This window comes from Melanostigma gelatinosum (assembly GCF_949748355.1).
Source record: "Melanostigma gelatinosum genome assembly, chromosome: 8".
NCBI classification, from domain to species: Eukaryota; Metazoa; Chordata; class Actinopteri; order Perciformes; family Zoarcidae; genus Melanostigma; species Melanostigma gelatinosum.
Genome location: NC_136641.1, coordinates 847463 through 864533, shown reverse-complemented (window position 1 = coordinate 864533; position 17071 = coordinate 847463). Strand labels below are relative to the sequence as shown.

General features: G+C 37.6%; 1 protein-coding gene across 1 annotated transcript in view; it reads left to right on the top strand.

Annotated features, from left to right (window-relative positions):
* Positions 1-17071, top strand: part of foxp3b (forkhead box P3b) — a gene marked incomplete at its 3' end in the record, with an annotated part of 34435 nt that overhangs the window by 8900 nt on the left and 8464 nt on the right. Inside the window, exons 2-6 of the mRNA XM_079273047.1 lie at positions 1844-1992; positions 4213-4300; positions 4460-4634; positions 5516-5608; positions 6651-6738. Of these exons, the coding sequence (XP_079129173.1) occupies positions 1846-1992; positions 4213-4300; positions 4460-4634; positions 5516-5608; positions 6651-6738 (591 nt within the window). The 5' untranslated portion in view covers positions 1844-1845. The remainder of the gene's footprint in view (positions 1-1843; positions 1993-4212; positions 4301-4459; positions 4635-5515; positions 5609-6650; positions 6739-17071) is intronic.

The window sequence follows — 17071 nt, the reverse complement described above, 5'->3', positions numbered from 1 at the left end:
GAAGTGCTCTGGTCTGACCCAGCCCAAAGACAAGAAGAAGCACATTGATGACATGTTGACTCCTTTGATTTTTGTCCCTTTTACTGTAGTATTGTATGCTGTAGTAGGCCTACAGTGCATTGTAGGCTGTATAATGAACAATAAACAAATTGTATGGCCTTGAACATCGTGCTTTCTATTTGTTACAGTAACAGTACTGACTGCTCAATAGATTTTGACTGGTTGCAGGTTCATATCAACAAAGAACAAGAATTACAGTATCACAGAGACAAAGGACACGTTTGTGAGATGCAGGGTACAGTACTGTACAAATAGGGGTACAAGGAGGAGGAAGAACAAAAGAAATTGCAAAGAGCAAAGCACAGTAGTCATTTCTGATCAATTTTGAGTTACTGTAAACAAACATGTTTTCGTTCATGTGAAATTTGTTTTGAGATTAAAAATCTACTTCTCCCTGAGAACTATATGTTTTGAACAATGTGCTTTCTGTTTATTGGTGTATTGTTTACTGACTGCTTGATAGTGTATATTATTTTGATCACTTTGTTTATGATTTGAGAGCAGTGTTTGATTTTGAGCACAGGTAAAACTGTTTTGAGGCGAAAGTTTCATTTTGCAAGAGGATTCAGAGGTTTTGTAAATAGTGCTTGAAGATGAGGTTTTGTGTTTACAGTTTTGAGAGAATGGGTGACCGTTTCAAGAAATGTGTCTTAGCAATCGAGAAAAACTGTAATATTACACAAGTACGAAGACGTTTAAGTCATAATTCAGACCGACAGCAACAGTTTAAACAGACAAATGCAGAAAGGACAGCTGTCAGTAAATCACTGACTGTGTGAATGTGTAAATGAACAGATTCATAATATCAATGCTTCATCTAGAGCACCACAGATCTGACTGTAATTTCATGTGTGTGATATATTAACTTCATGTGTTGCAGATGTATTCTGATGGCGTGTGACAATATTCTAGCCGTATTCTTTCCTCTGTAACATATATATTCTCTCATCATATATTCATATCATATGGTCATGATGTGTGAGCCGTGTGTTGCAGTGTGACGTGTTGGAGTCCTGTCTTACAGTCACAGACTGGATGCAGCGTTACTCTGCTGCGGTTACTTCAGTGTTTGCTGTGGGTTATTATAAGTTGTGGAAGGAAACCTTCTTACCATGAATTATGTTTTTATATTGAATTGTTACCATGTCTGTTTCACACCAGCGGCCTAACGGCTGAAAGAATAAGACTACATCCAAGCAACACATGAAGTTAGAGAACAGACCCATGTGATCATACTCAGATCTATGGTGTTCTATATGAAGCAGTGATATTATGAAGCTATTGATTCAAACACATTCACACTCAGGGATTCCTTCCTGAACTATGTCTTTATCTTTTACGTCTTCCTCTGATATCATAGTTTTCTCTTTATTTGTAAAATGTGTCCACGGTTGTGATTGGTCAGATGCTGCTCACAAGCAGACTGAGAGGAGCTGGTGGACTTACTGAGTTGATAAGGTTAGTTAAACCAGACAACCAAAAGATACCCTGGGTATGTTGAACTCACTTCGTACTACAGGCCTTTTGTTTATTCGACCCATGAACCTCCCTTCTCATTTATTGATTTATTATTTGGGAAGGTGGCCCTCAAAGTCTGTTACTAATCAGTAACAAAAGGATGAGAACCCCTGGTTCAAACTATGGGGAGCAGCGAGAGGCACTTTTCTGTTAAAAATAACTAGATTAGCCAGCAGCCCCCAAACCGCAGGTTTATAAAAAGTATGTATAAATGTTTTACAAGTTGCAGCGTTGTGAAGCATGAATGTCACTTCTGTCACTGCAGAGATGCCAGAGACTTCCTGTGAGAGAGGTGGGCAAGCTCAACCACAACATGACAAGATCAAACAACTGAAGGAGCCCCGCCCTGCTACTCCTCCTACTCCTCCCACTCCTCAGCCTCCTCGTCAGACCAGGGAGCCCTCAGGAAGTCAGGTATGCAACAATTGACAACATGCAACACACTTCCCAGATCATTTGTCTCTATCATGAATCAAGACACGCTCTGGAAACTTCTTCACAGTGATTGTTGTATTGGGACCTGTAAAATAATTGACAGACTTTTGAATTTGCAGACTTGCAAAACAATGACCTCGTCTCAGCTTTGGAAGAATGCATTAAATATGTCTAGTTCATAGTTTTTACTTTGTAAGGCAACACAACTCCTTTATTGGTTTAGACTTGTTGCTCAGGTCAACAGGTGGCACAAATACTCATTTGATTTGAAATCATAATGCCTTAATCTGAATTCATTTATTTCAAATACTTAAATGAACTAAATCAAAGTCAAAACCAAGACAAACTTGATGCAAAACTAATATTCAGTTTACCATATTATCATTATCATGGCTGCCACATTTCATAATTCGTATTGGCATATCGTGGCAATATGTTCGGATAAAGCTCTCCATCATTATCTTTGTTGCACCAAACAGTATAGGATCCCCTACCGTCTGATAGCCGGTGACTCCTGCTTTAGAGAGACGTTATCTTGCATCTGAATTCATGAGCAATGGTTCCCTCTTGATGTCAGCATGGAGCTGCTCTGGTGACACATCGTTGGCAGCTGTACTATGTTTGATAACTGTTTCGGTTGCATTAATACCATACTATCCTCACACTGCTAAATCCTATCGTTCTCTTCTGATTTCCAGCATCAGGACTTCTTTGCATTCTTTGGTAACATTTTGTTACATTGATAATTGAAGTGGCCCACAGATGGAGCGTAACAGGCCCGTATATGGTACTTTACCCTCCTGAAAAGGAGCGCCCGGGTCCCGGGGGAAACCCATGATGTAGTTAAGAAATATCGCTATTTCATAATCGTCTATCTACAGAACATATTCATTTTATACTGTTTTACAAATGTGAGTTCCTCAGCTTTCAGACTCTGTAAACCAATTGTATGTTGGCCAAACTATGTGTTATTAGAAAGTATTTGAACAATAAAGTTGTACAGAAACTTGGTAAACAGAACAAGTTGTGATCAAAAGATACAGGATAACTTTCTAGTCACTCTACAATAGCATGATCGGTATCGCTGGAAACTATGAATTCTGAGCTTTCTAATGCACCTGAGCTCACTTCACATCAGAAGACACAGCGGCCACTGTCAAAGCAGTCAAACATCACATTTTTACATCTTTCACCAAGGACCTTTTGCCCAAACCCCCCCAAAGTCAGATTTAGTCTTCCGTATCTGCTCAGTGATTGTGGACAGGGATGCTCCACAGATCAGCAGGTATGGGAACAAGGCGTCATTGTGGCTGAAACTCTGTTTACTGAAGCCAACCTTTGGGTCTGAGTACTTCATTACAGCAAACTCTACATCATTGTTCTGTGGATCGCTCAGAGCCTGTGGGCTGTTGCATTCCTCAATGTCTCTGCCTGTATAGCATGGAGCTCTTCACTCATATAAATACTGAGCAATATTTATTGTGTTTATTACTATTTCAATATCTTGGGGAGATTTATGCTATTTGTAACATGGCTATATGGAAATGAGTACAATTTTGATTAAAACTCCCAGGAAACAGTAAACATGGCCATAACATTGCGACCACCTCAGTATATCATTTTAAATTGTATCATAAATGTTGTATTTTAGTATATTTTCATCACATTTATAGTTATAGTTGAAGCCAAAGATTAGGAGCAGATATTCAGTCTCATTCATAGTCTACGGGTTCTTGATTTGAATGATATATTGGCTCTGAAATTTACAATTTATACTAAGCTTTCTTCTTGCGCCTCCATTTCCTCTGGAACTGTAATACTTGTGTTTACTTAAATTGGATTCATATTTCTTAGCGTTTCAATGGAGAGCAGAAATATGCATCTAAGCCACATACTTTAGGAGCTATACCTCATTTATTGTGGGCGTATTAACATTAGACATTTTTTTTAAAAACAGCCAGAGTTGAACAGGTTGAAGGAATGTGGATTATGGTAATCATGAAATCTCACAAACACGCTCCTCCTCATGATCATCAGTGATATGTATCAGGCTGAAATGAGCCACCTATCACAAGTTTGTCAGGTTAAGAGACCTTGTAAAGGATACACATTCTATCATGTTCTTGTATGAGGCCCGATTAACGATTATTAAATGTTCTCATCATCCACATGTTGACATTGGTGTTTTTGTCCTTCCAGAGTTACGGTATGGAAGGCATGAAGCAGAAGCAGCAGAGACCATCAGTGCTGCGTCAGCTTACCCAAACAGCTTCCAGACGACATCACGGTACGCAGACACTTCAGTATCCTGAGCTCCACACAAGCAACATCATTTTTCATCAGTTTTCTTATCGGAATAAGTCAACTGAATACAGATGTTAGGACCATTTTCAGCATCGACGGTGGCTGTATTGTTGTTATATACCTCAATGCTTTCTTCCCCTAGTGCATCCAGAAAATAGTGCAGCCGTCTCCATTTGCAAGGAAGAGGTAGATGCTGTCCGTCTACCCCAATTTCCTTCACCACACATGGGCTCCTCTTCCAAGCAAAGTCATCTTTTCGTCCCCTTGAGCAGAGACGACCCAAAGCAGAGCTCCGTCCAGGCCAGGCTGCATGCTGGGTGACTTTCTCACATTTAAACTGACTGACCAACAATGCAAATGACTCAATGCATCATGAGATAGCAGGATCAGTTGCCTTCTAATTAATGGGTTGACTGAGAATATGGTGTGATAAAAAATTGAAATATATCTTGAACATATATAATTCAAGTTTCCTTATGTGGTGAGATGAATGAATACAGATTGAGTTGTGATGGTGAGCAGCTGAAGGAGTCATGGGAGTTTTGTGGGAGGGGAGGGGTATCGCTATCACCGCAGCACTATCTTGTGGGCATTGGCCCACATCAAGGTTCAGCCTTTTCATTGATTCTGTTTGGACGGAATCTCAATGTGCAGACAGACGAGACTTGAAAGTGTCGCAACCTGAGGGTTGCGATGGTTCTGTGGCACTAGTTGCAGAGATGAGTGCCAGCAACTGAACTTTGATGCAATATGATTTTTTGTCACTGCCCCAAGTGAAGCACTTCTAGTATGTTGGGGTCTTGTTCACTAGTTAGGGTATGATTAAATGGTTGGTCATTATTCTCACAACCAGAGGTTGCTTCTCAGAAAGATTCCACAAAGGTGAATTAAAGTGTTAAAAACAAAACAAGGAACGCTGGATATTTCCTGGGTGAGAAAAGAAGCCTGGCTGGCCTGCTAGTACTTGAACCCGCTGCTCATCATTGACCGCCAGCATCCCCAACATCTGTACCATTGTTGCTGCAGAGGGTGAAATATGTGGAAGCCATAAAAAAGGAGCTTTTTTTCACTGTGCAAACATCTTCCAACTCTTGGCTCAGCTCTTTCTCCAAAGGTCTTCCCTTGTCCCGCACAAATCTGAACGTACTTCTGTTACAGCACGAGGAGATGATATAACTGACACATTTCTGTTCATCAGCATACCTGAGGAGAGCAGTGCCCTGTTTGTGAGTGGCCTCTGTCGCTGGCCCGGCTGTGACCTGATGTCTGAAGATTTCCCTCGTTTCTTAAAGTAAGTCGACGGCTGTATACTACATTCATGGTGTGGCATATTTAGGAACGGTTTTTTTCAACTTTCTGGAGGTACAGATTAAGTTGATATCAGTATACTACATTCTGTCAATTACCTCAGGTTAGGAGGCACCTTTTGACTTTTAATGGAACTAGGCCAGCACTTCCATTTGCTCCCAGTGTTTGTGCTAAACTAGGCTTCATTGAAAATGTTCTAATTGAGTCGTTGTGAGGACCCAGTAGCTGCACACAGCACCTCACAGGTCCTGTGAGGTTGCCAAGTTTTAGCTCTGTCTGTTTTCCAAGAATAGGACCAGAGTGGGTCTTAAATGACGGGCTACCTAACATCTATGAATGCATGAGGAAAAAAATCTTTCAATGATTCTAGAAGTATCATAAATGACATAATTGTACTTTTTGTTTGTTTGTCATTGTTAATAACACATTCTGGAAAGTTTACAAGCAATTCGATTTTGAAAAATGCCTTCATCAACATCATATAAGTGCTGGTTTGCTAAAGACCTCGAAATAGTTTTTCCAATATTGCTGCCATCTGTGGGATTTATGTTGTGTTCCACAGATTGTGCACAATGTGTACCTCTAAAACTCAGATACATTGAACAATAAATAACTCACATTAAAAATGAAGTTCCATCACAGTCATAAATGCAAACAACAAAGATGAATACATTATCAGGATATGGAATTCAGAAGCATGATGGCAGAGGGAAGTATACTTCAGTCCACCCATCTACAGTCAGTGTCTTGTATCTGTGACCAGGGAGTAGAGAGGAAGGTGTTAAGACTTGATTTGAGTTAACGTCAAGTTAAGGCAAGGCAGAGACGACTGGTTAGGGTTGGGGCTACATCTGGCTTCTGGTTAAGGTAAGCAGACACATGAATGGACTTAAACACAATCAGATCTGTCTCTGTACTGGACACCAATAGATCTGAGTTTCTCATCTGATTTTTAGGTTTCATGGCAAACAAGTGTACTTCCCACAAACACTGGACAACTAACCTTCCACTATTTTATGTTCTAGGCATCTCCATTCTGAACACAGTTATGGGGACAGAAGCATTGCTCAGTGGAAGGTCCAGCAAGATATCGTTCAGTGCATGGAAAGTCAGGTGGGCTACAGAAACCTAGAAGGTCTAAAACCACATCGTGAATATGCTTGTGCAACTAATTGTCTAAAACATGGTGTAAGCTGTCTCCCTACATCATGACTTATTATAAAACATGGTGTAAGCTGTCTCCCTACACTACATCATGACTTATTATAAAACATGGTGTAAGCTGTCTCCCTACACTACATCATGACTTATTATAAAACATGGTGTAAGCTATCTCCCTACACTACATCATGACATGTCATAAAACATGGTGTAAGCTGTCTCCCTACACTACATCATGACATATTATAAAACATGGTGTAAGCTGTCTCCCTACACTACATCATGACTTATTATAAAACATGGTGTAAGCTGTCTCCCTACACTACATCATGACTTATTATAAAACATGGTGTAAGCTGTCTCCCTACACTACATCATGACTTATTATAAAACATGGTGTAAGCTGTCTCCCTACACTACATCATGACTTATTATAAAACATGGTGTAAGCTGTCTCCCTACACTACATCATGACTTATTATAAAACATGGTGTAAGCTGTCTCCCTACACTACATCATGACTTATTATAAAACATGGTGTAAGCTATCTCCCTACACTACATCATGACTTATTATAAAACATGGTGTAAGCTGTCTCCCTACATCATGACTTATTATAAAACATGGTGTAAGCTATCTCCCTACACTACATCATGACTTATTATAAAACATGGTGTAAGCTGTCTCCCTACATCATGACTTATTATAAAACATGGTGTAAGCTATCTCCCTACACTACATCATGACTTATTATAAAACATGGTGTAAGCTGTCTCCCTACACTACATCATGACTTATTATAAAACATGGTGTAAGCTGTCTCCCTACACTACATCATGACTTATTATAAAACATGGTGTAAGCTGTCTCCCTACACTACATCATGACATATTATAAAACATGGTGTAAGCTGTCTCCCTACACTACATCATGACTTATTATAAAACATGGTGTAAGCTATCTCCCTACACTACATCATGACTTATTATAAAACATGGTGTAAGCTGTCTCCCTACACTACATCATGACTTATTATAAAACATGGTGTAAGCTGTCTCCCTACACTACATCATGACTTATTATAAAACATGGTGTAAGCTGTCTCCCTACACTACATCATGACATATTATAAAACATGGTGTAAGCTGTCTCCCTACACTACATCATGACTTATTATAAAACATGGTGTAAGCTGTCTCCCTACATCATGACTTATTATAAAACATGGTGTAAGCTGTCTCCCTACACTACATCATGACTTATTATAAAACATGGTGTAAGCTGTCTCCCTACACTACATCATGACATATTATAAAACATGGTGTAAGCTATCTCCCTACACTACATCATGACTTATTATAAAACATGGTGTAAGCTGTCTCCCTACACTACATCATGACATATTATAAAACATGGTGTAAGCTATCTCCCTACACTACATCATGACATATTATAAAACATGGTGTAAGCTGTCTCCCTACACTACATCATGACTTATTATAAAACATGGTGTAAGCAGTCTCCCTACACTACATCATGACTTATTATAAAACATGGTGTAAGCTGTCTCCCTACACTACATCATGACTTATTATAAAACATGGTGTAAGCTGTCTCCCTACACTACATCATGACTTATTATAAAACATGGTGTAAGCTGTCTCCCTACACTACATCATGACTTATTATAAAACATGGTGTAAGCTGTCTCCCTACACTACATCATGACTTATTATAAAACATGGTGTAAGCTGTCTCCCTACACTACATCATGACTTATTATAAAACATGGTGTAAGCTGTCTCCCTACACTACATCATGACATATTATAAAACATGGTGTAAGCTATCTCCCTACACTACATCATGACTTATTATAAAACATGGTGTAAGCTGTCTCCCTACACTACATCATGACTTATTATAAAACATGGTGTAAGCTGTCTCCCTATATCATGACTTATTATAAAACATGGTGTAAGCTGTCTCCCTACACTACATCATGACTTATTATAAAACATGGTGTAAGCTGTCTCCCTACATCATGACTTATTATAAAACATGGTGTAAGCTGTCTCCCTACACTACATCATGACATATTATAAAACATGGTGTAAGCTGTCTCCATACACTACATCATGACTTATTATAAAACATGGTGTAAGCTATCTCCCTACACTACATCATGACTTATTATAAAACATGGTGTAAGCTGTCTCCCTACACTACATCATGACTTATTATAAAACATGGTGTAAGCTGTCTCCCTACACTACATCATGACATATTATAAAACATGGTGTAAGCTGTCTCCCTACATCATGACTTATTATAAAACATGGTGTAAGCTGTCACCCTACACTACATCATGACTTATTATAAAACATGGTGTAAGCTGTCTCCCTACACTACATCATGACTTATTATAAAACATGGTGTAAGCTGTCTCCCTACACTACATCATGACATATTATAAAACATGGTGTAAGCTGTCTCCCTACATCATGACTTATTATAAAACATGGTGTAAGCTGTCTCCCTACACTACATCATGACATATTATAAAACATGGTGTAAGCTATCTCCCTACACTACATCATGACTTATTATAAAACATGGTGTAAGCTGTCTCCCTACATCATGACTTATTATAAAACATGGTGTAAGCTGTCTCCCTACATCATGACTTATTATAAAACATGGTGTAAGCTGTCTCCCTACATCATGACTTATTATAAAACATGGTGTAAGCTATCTCCCTACACTACATCATGACTTATTATAAAACATGGTGTAAGCTGTCTCCCTACATCATGACTTATTATAAAACATGGTGTAAGCTGTCTCCCTACATCATGACTTATTATAAAACATGGTGTAAGCTGTCTCCCTACATCATGACTTATTATAAAACATGGTGTAAGCTGTCTCCCTACACTACATCATGACTTATTATAAAACATGGTGTAAGCTGTCTCCCTACACTACATCATGACTTATTATAAAACATGGTGTAAGCTGTCTCCCTACACTACATCATGACTTATTATAAAACATGGTGTAAGCTGTCTCCCTACACTACATCATGACATATTATAAAACATGGTGTAAGCTATCTCCCTACACTACATCATGACATATTATAAAACATGGTGTAAGCTGTCTCCCTACACTACATCATGACTTATTATAAAACATGGTGTAAGCTGTCTCCCTACACTACATCATGACTTATTATAAAACATGGTGTAAGCTGTCTCCCTACACTACATCATGACTTATTATAAAACATGGTGTAAGCTGTCTCCCTACACTACATCATGACTTATTATAAAACATGGTGTAAGCTGTCTCCCTACACTACATCATGACATATTATAAAACATGGTGTAAGCTGTCTCCCTACACTACATCATGACATATTATAAAACATGGTGTAAGCTATCTCCCTACACTACATCATGACTTATTATAAAACATGGTGTAAGCTATCTCCCTACACTACATCATGACTTATTATAAAACATGGTGTAAGCTGTCTCCCTACATCATGACTTATTATAAAACATGGTGTAAGCTGTCTCCCTACATCATGACTTATTATAAAACATGGTGTAAGCTGTCTCCCTACATCATGACTTATTATAAAACATGGTGTAAGCTGTCTCCCTACATCATGACTTATTATAAAACATGGTGTAAGCTGTCTCCCTACACTACATCATGACTTATTATAAAACATGGTGTAAGCTGTCTCCCTACACTACATCATGACATATTATAAAACATGGTGTAAGCTGTCTCCCTACACTACATCATGACATATTATAAAACATGGTGTAAGCTGTCTCCCTACACTACATCATGACTTATTATAAAACATGGTGTAAGCTGTCTCCCTACACTACATCATGACATATTATAAAACATGGTGTAAGCTGTCTCCCTACACTACATCATGACATATTATAAAACATGGTGTAAGCTGTCTCCCTACACTACATCATGACTTATTATAAAACATGGTGTAAGCTGTCTCCCTACACTACATCATGACTTATTATAAAACATGGTGTAAGCTGTCTCCCTACACTACATCATGACTTATTATAAAACATGGTGTAAGCTGTCTCCCTACACTACATCATGACATATTATAAAACATGGTGTAAGCTGTCTCCCTACACTACATCATGACATATTATAAAACATGGTGTAAGCTGTCTCCCTACACTACATCATGACTTATTATAAAACATGGTGTAAGCTGTCTCCCTACACTACATCATGACTTATTATAAAACATGGTGTAAGCTGTCTCCCTACACTACATCATGACTTATTATAAAACATGGTGTAAGCTGTCTCCCTACATCATGACTTATTATAAAACATGGTGTAAGCTGTCTCCCTACATCATGACTTATTATAAAACATGGTGTAAGCTGTCTCCCTACATCATGACTTATTATAAAACATGGTGTAAGCTGTCTCCCCTACATCATGACTTATTATAAAACATGGTGTAAGCTGTCTCCCTACACTACATCATGACTTATTATAAAACATGGTGTAAGCTGTCTCCCTACACTACATCATGACTTATTATAAAACATGGTGTAAGCTGTCTCCCTACACTACATCATGACTTATTATAAAACATGGTGTAAGCTGTCTCCCTACACTACATCATGACATATTATAAAACATGGTGTAAGCTATCTCCCTACACTACATCATGACATATTATAAAACATGGTGTAAGCTGTCTCCCTACACTACATCATGACTTATTATAAAACATGGTGTAAGCTGTCTCCCTACACTACATCATGACTTATTATAAAACATGGTGTAAGCTGTCTCCCTACACTACATCATGACTTATTATAAAACATGGTGTAAGCTGTCTCCCTACACTACATCATGACTTATTATAAAACATGGTGTAAGCTGTCTCCCTACACTACATCATGACATATTATAAAACATGGTGTAAGCTGTCTCCCTACACTACATCATGACATATTATAAAACATGGTGTAAGCTATCTCCCTACACTACATCATGACTTATTATAAAACATGGTGTAAGCTGTCTCCCTACATCATGACTTATTATAAAACATGGTGTAAGCTGTCTCCCTACATCATGACTTATTATAAAACATGGTGTAAGCTGTCTCCCTACATCATGACTTATTATAAAACATGGTGTAAGCTGTCTCCCTACACTACATCATGACTTATTATAAAACATGGTGTAAGCTGTCTCCTACACTACATCATGACATATTATAAAACATGGTGTAAGCTATCTCCCTACACTACATCATGACTTATTATAAAACATGGTGTAAGCTGTCTCCCTACACTACATCATGACATATTATAAAACATGGTGTAAGCTGTCTCCCTACACTACATCATGACATATTATAAAACATGGTGTAAGCTGTCTCCCTACACTACATCATGACTTATTATAAAACATGGTGTAAGCTGTCTCCCTACACTACATCATGACTTATTATAAAACATGGTGTAAGCTGTCTCCCTACACTACATCATGACTTATTATAAAACATGGTGTAAGCTGTCTCCCTACACTACATCATGACATATTATAAAACATGGTGTAAGCTGTCTCCCTACACTACATCATGACATATTATAAAACATGGTGTAAGCTGTCTCCCTACACTACATCATGACTTATTATAAAACATGGTGTAAGCTGTCTCCCTACACTACATCATGACTTATTATAAAACATGGTGTAAGCTGTCTCCCTACACTACATCATGACTTATTATAAAACATGGGGGTGTAAGCTGTCTCCCTACACTACATCATGACTTATTATAAAACATGGTGTAAGATGTCTCCCTACATCATGACTTATTATAAAACATGGTGTAAGCTGTCTCCCTACATCATGACTTATTATAAAACATGGTGTAAGCTGTCTCCCTACATCATGACTTATTATAAAACATGGTGTAAGCTATCTCCCTACACTACATCATGACTTATTATAAAACATGGTGTAAGCTATCTCCCTACACTACATCATGACTTATTATAAAACATGGTGTAAGCTGTCTCCCTACATCATGACTTATTATAAAACATGGTGTAAGCTGTCTCCCCTACATCATGACTTATTATAAAACATGGTGTAAGCTGTCTCCCTACATCATGACTTATTATAAAACATGGTGTAAGCTGTCTCCCTACACTACATCATGACTTATTATAAAACATGGTGTAAGCTGTCTCCCTACACTACATCATGACATATTATAAAACATGGTGTAAGCTGTCTCCCTACACTACATCATGACTTATTATAAAACATGGTGTAAGCTGTCTCCCTACACTACATCATGACTTATTATAAAACATGGTGTAAGCTGTCTCCCTACATCATGACATATTATAAAACATGGTGTAAGCTGTCTCCCTACACTACATCATGACTTATTATAAAACATGGTGTAAGCTGTCTCCCTACACTACATCATGACTTATTATAAAACATGGTGTAAGCTGTCTCCCTACACTACATCATGACATATTATAAAACATGGTGTAAGCTGTCTCCCTACACTACATCATGACTTATTATAAAACATGGTGTAAGCTGTCTCCCTACACTACATCATGACTTATTATAAAACATGGTGTAAGCTATCTCCCTACACTACATCATGACTTATTATAAAACATGGTGTAAGCTGTCTCCCTACACTACATCATGACTTATTATAAAACATGGTGTAAGCTGTCTCCCTACACTACATCATGACTTATTATAAAACATGGTGTAAGCTGTCTCCCTACACTACATCATGACTTATTATAAAACATGGTGTAAGCTGTCTCCCTACACTACATCATGACATATTATAAAACATGGTGTAAGCTGTCTCCCTACATCATGACTTATTATAAAACATGGTGTAAGCTGTCTCCCTACACTACATCATGACTTATTATAAAACATGGTGTAAGCTGTCTCCCTACATCATGACTTATTATAAACATGGTGTAAGCTGTCTCCCTACACTACATCATGACTTATTATAAAACATGGTGTAAGCTGTCTCCCTACACTACATCATGACATATTATAAAACATGGTGTAAGCAGTCTCCCTACACTACATCATGACTTATTATAAAACATGGTGTAAGCTGTCACCCTACACTACATCATGACTTATTATAAAACATGGTGTAAGCTGTCTCCCTACACTACATCATGACTTATTATAAAACATGGTGTAAGCTATCTCCCTACACTACATCATGACTTATTATAAAACATGGTGTAAGCTATCTCCCTACACTACATCATGACTTATTATAAAACATGGTGTAAGCTGTCACCCTACACTACATCATGACTTATTATAAAACATGGTGTAAGCTGTCTCCCTACACTACATCATGACTTATATAAAACATGGTGTAAGCTATCTCCCTACACTACATCATGACTTATTATAAAACATGGTGTAAGCTGTCTCCCTACACTACATCATGACTTATTATAAAACATGGTGTAAGCTGTCTCCCTACATCATGACTTATTATTAAAACATGGTGTAACTGTCTCCCTACACTACATCATGACTTATTATAAAACATGGTGTAAGCTATCTCCCTACACTACATCATGACTTATTATAAAACATGGTGTAAGCTATCTCCCTACACTACATCATGACTTATTATAAAACATGGTGTAAGCTGTCTCCCTACACTACATCATGACTTATTATAAAACATGGTGTAAGCTGTCTCCCTACACTACATCATGACTTATTATAAAACATGGTGTAAGCTATCTCCCTACACTACATCATGACTTATTATAAAACATGGTGTAAGCTATCTCCCTACACTACATCATGACTTATTATAAAACATGGTGTAAGCTGTCTCCCTACACTACATCATGACTTATTATAAAACATGGTGTAAGCTATCTCCCTACACTACATCATGACTTATTATAAAACATGGTGTAAGCTGTCTCCCTACACTACATCATGACTTATTATAAAACATGGTGTAAGCTGTCTCCCTACACTACATCATGACTTATTATAAAACATGGTGTAAGCTGTCTCCCTACATCATGACTTATTATAAAACATGGTGTAAGCTATCTCCCTACACTACATCATGACTTATTATAAAACATGGTGTAAGCTGTCTCCCTACACTACATCATGACTTATTATAAAACATGGTGTAAGCTGTCTCCCTACACTACATCATGACTTATTATAAAACATGGTGTAAGCTGTCTCCCTACACTACATCAGACTTATTATAAAACATGGTGTAAGCTGTCTCCCTACACTACATCATGACTTATTATAAAACATGGTGTAAGCTGTCTCCCTACACTACATCATGACTTATTATAAAACATGGTGTAAGCTGTCTCCCTACACTACATCATGACTTATTATAAAACATGGTGTAAGCTGTCTCCCTACACTACATCATGACTTATTATAAAACATGGTGTAAGCTGTCTCCCTACACTACATCATGACTTATTATAAAACATGGTGTAAGCTATCTCCCTACACTACATCATGACTTATTATAAAACATGGTGTAAGCTATCTCCCTACACTACATCATGACTTATTATAAAACATGGTGTAAGCTGTCTCCATACACTACATCATGACTTATTATAAAACATGGTGTAAGCTGTCTCCTACACTACATCATGACTTATTATAAAACATGGTGTAAGCTGTCTCCCTACACTACATCATGACTTATTATAAAACATGGTGTAAGCTGTCTCCCTACACTACATCATGACTTATTATAAAACATGGTGTAAGCTGTCTCCCTACACTACATCATGACTTATTATAAAACATGGTGTAAGCTGTCTCCCTACACTACATCATGACTTATTATAAAACATGGTGTAAGCTGTCTCCCTACACTACATCATGACTTATTATAAAACATGGTGTAAGCTGTCTCCCTACACTACATCATGACTTATTATAAAACATGGTGTAAGCTGTCTCCCTACACTACATCATGACTTATTATAAAACATGGTGTAAGCTTCTCCCTACACTACATCATGACTTATTATAAAACATGGTGTAAGCTGTCTCCCTACACTACATCATGACTTATTATAAAACATGGTGTAAGCTGTCTCCCTACACTACATCATGACTTATTATAAAACATGGTGTAAGCTGTCTCCCTACACTACATCATGACTTATTATAAAACATGGTGTAAGCTGTCTCCCTACACTACATCATGACTTATTATAAAACATGGTGTAAGCTGTCTCCCTACACTACATCATGACTTATTATAAAACATGGTGTAAGCTGTCTCCCTACACTACATCATGACTTATTATAAAACATGGTGTAAGCTGTCTCCCTACACTACATCATGACTTATTATAAAACATGGTGTAAGCTGTCTCCCTACACTACATCATGACTTATTATAAAACATGGTGTAAGCTGTCTCCCTACACTACATCATGACTTATTATAAAACATGGTGTAAGCTATCTCCCTACACTACATCATGACTTATTATAAAACATGGTGTAAGCTATCTCCCTACACTACATCATGACTTATTATAAACATGGTGTAAGCTGTCTCCCTACACTACATCATGACTTATTATAAAACATGGTGTAAGCTATCTCCCTACACTACATCATGACTTATTATAAACATGGTGTAAGCTGTCTCCCTACACTACATCATGACTTATTATAAAACATGGTGTAAGCTGTCTCCCTACACTACATCATGACTTATTATAAAACATGGTGTAAGCTGTCTCCCTACACTACATCATGACTTATTATAAAACATGGTGTAAGCTGTCTCCCTACACTACATCATGACTTATTATAAAACATGTGTAAGCTGTCTCCCTACACTACATCATGACTTATTATAAAACATGGTGTAAGCTGTCTCCCTACACTACATCATGACTTATTATAAAACATGGTGTAAGCTGTCTCCCTACACTACATCATGACTTATTATAAAACATGGTGTAAGCTGTCTCCCTACACTACATCATGACTTATTATAAAACATGGTGTAAGCTGTCTCCCTACACTACATCATGACTTATTATAAAACATGGTGTAAGCTGTCTCCCTACACTACATCATGACTTATTATAAAAACATGGTGTAAGCTGTCTCCCTACACTACATCATGACTTATTATAAAACATGGTGTAAGCT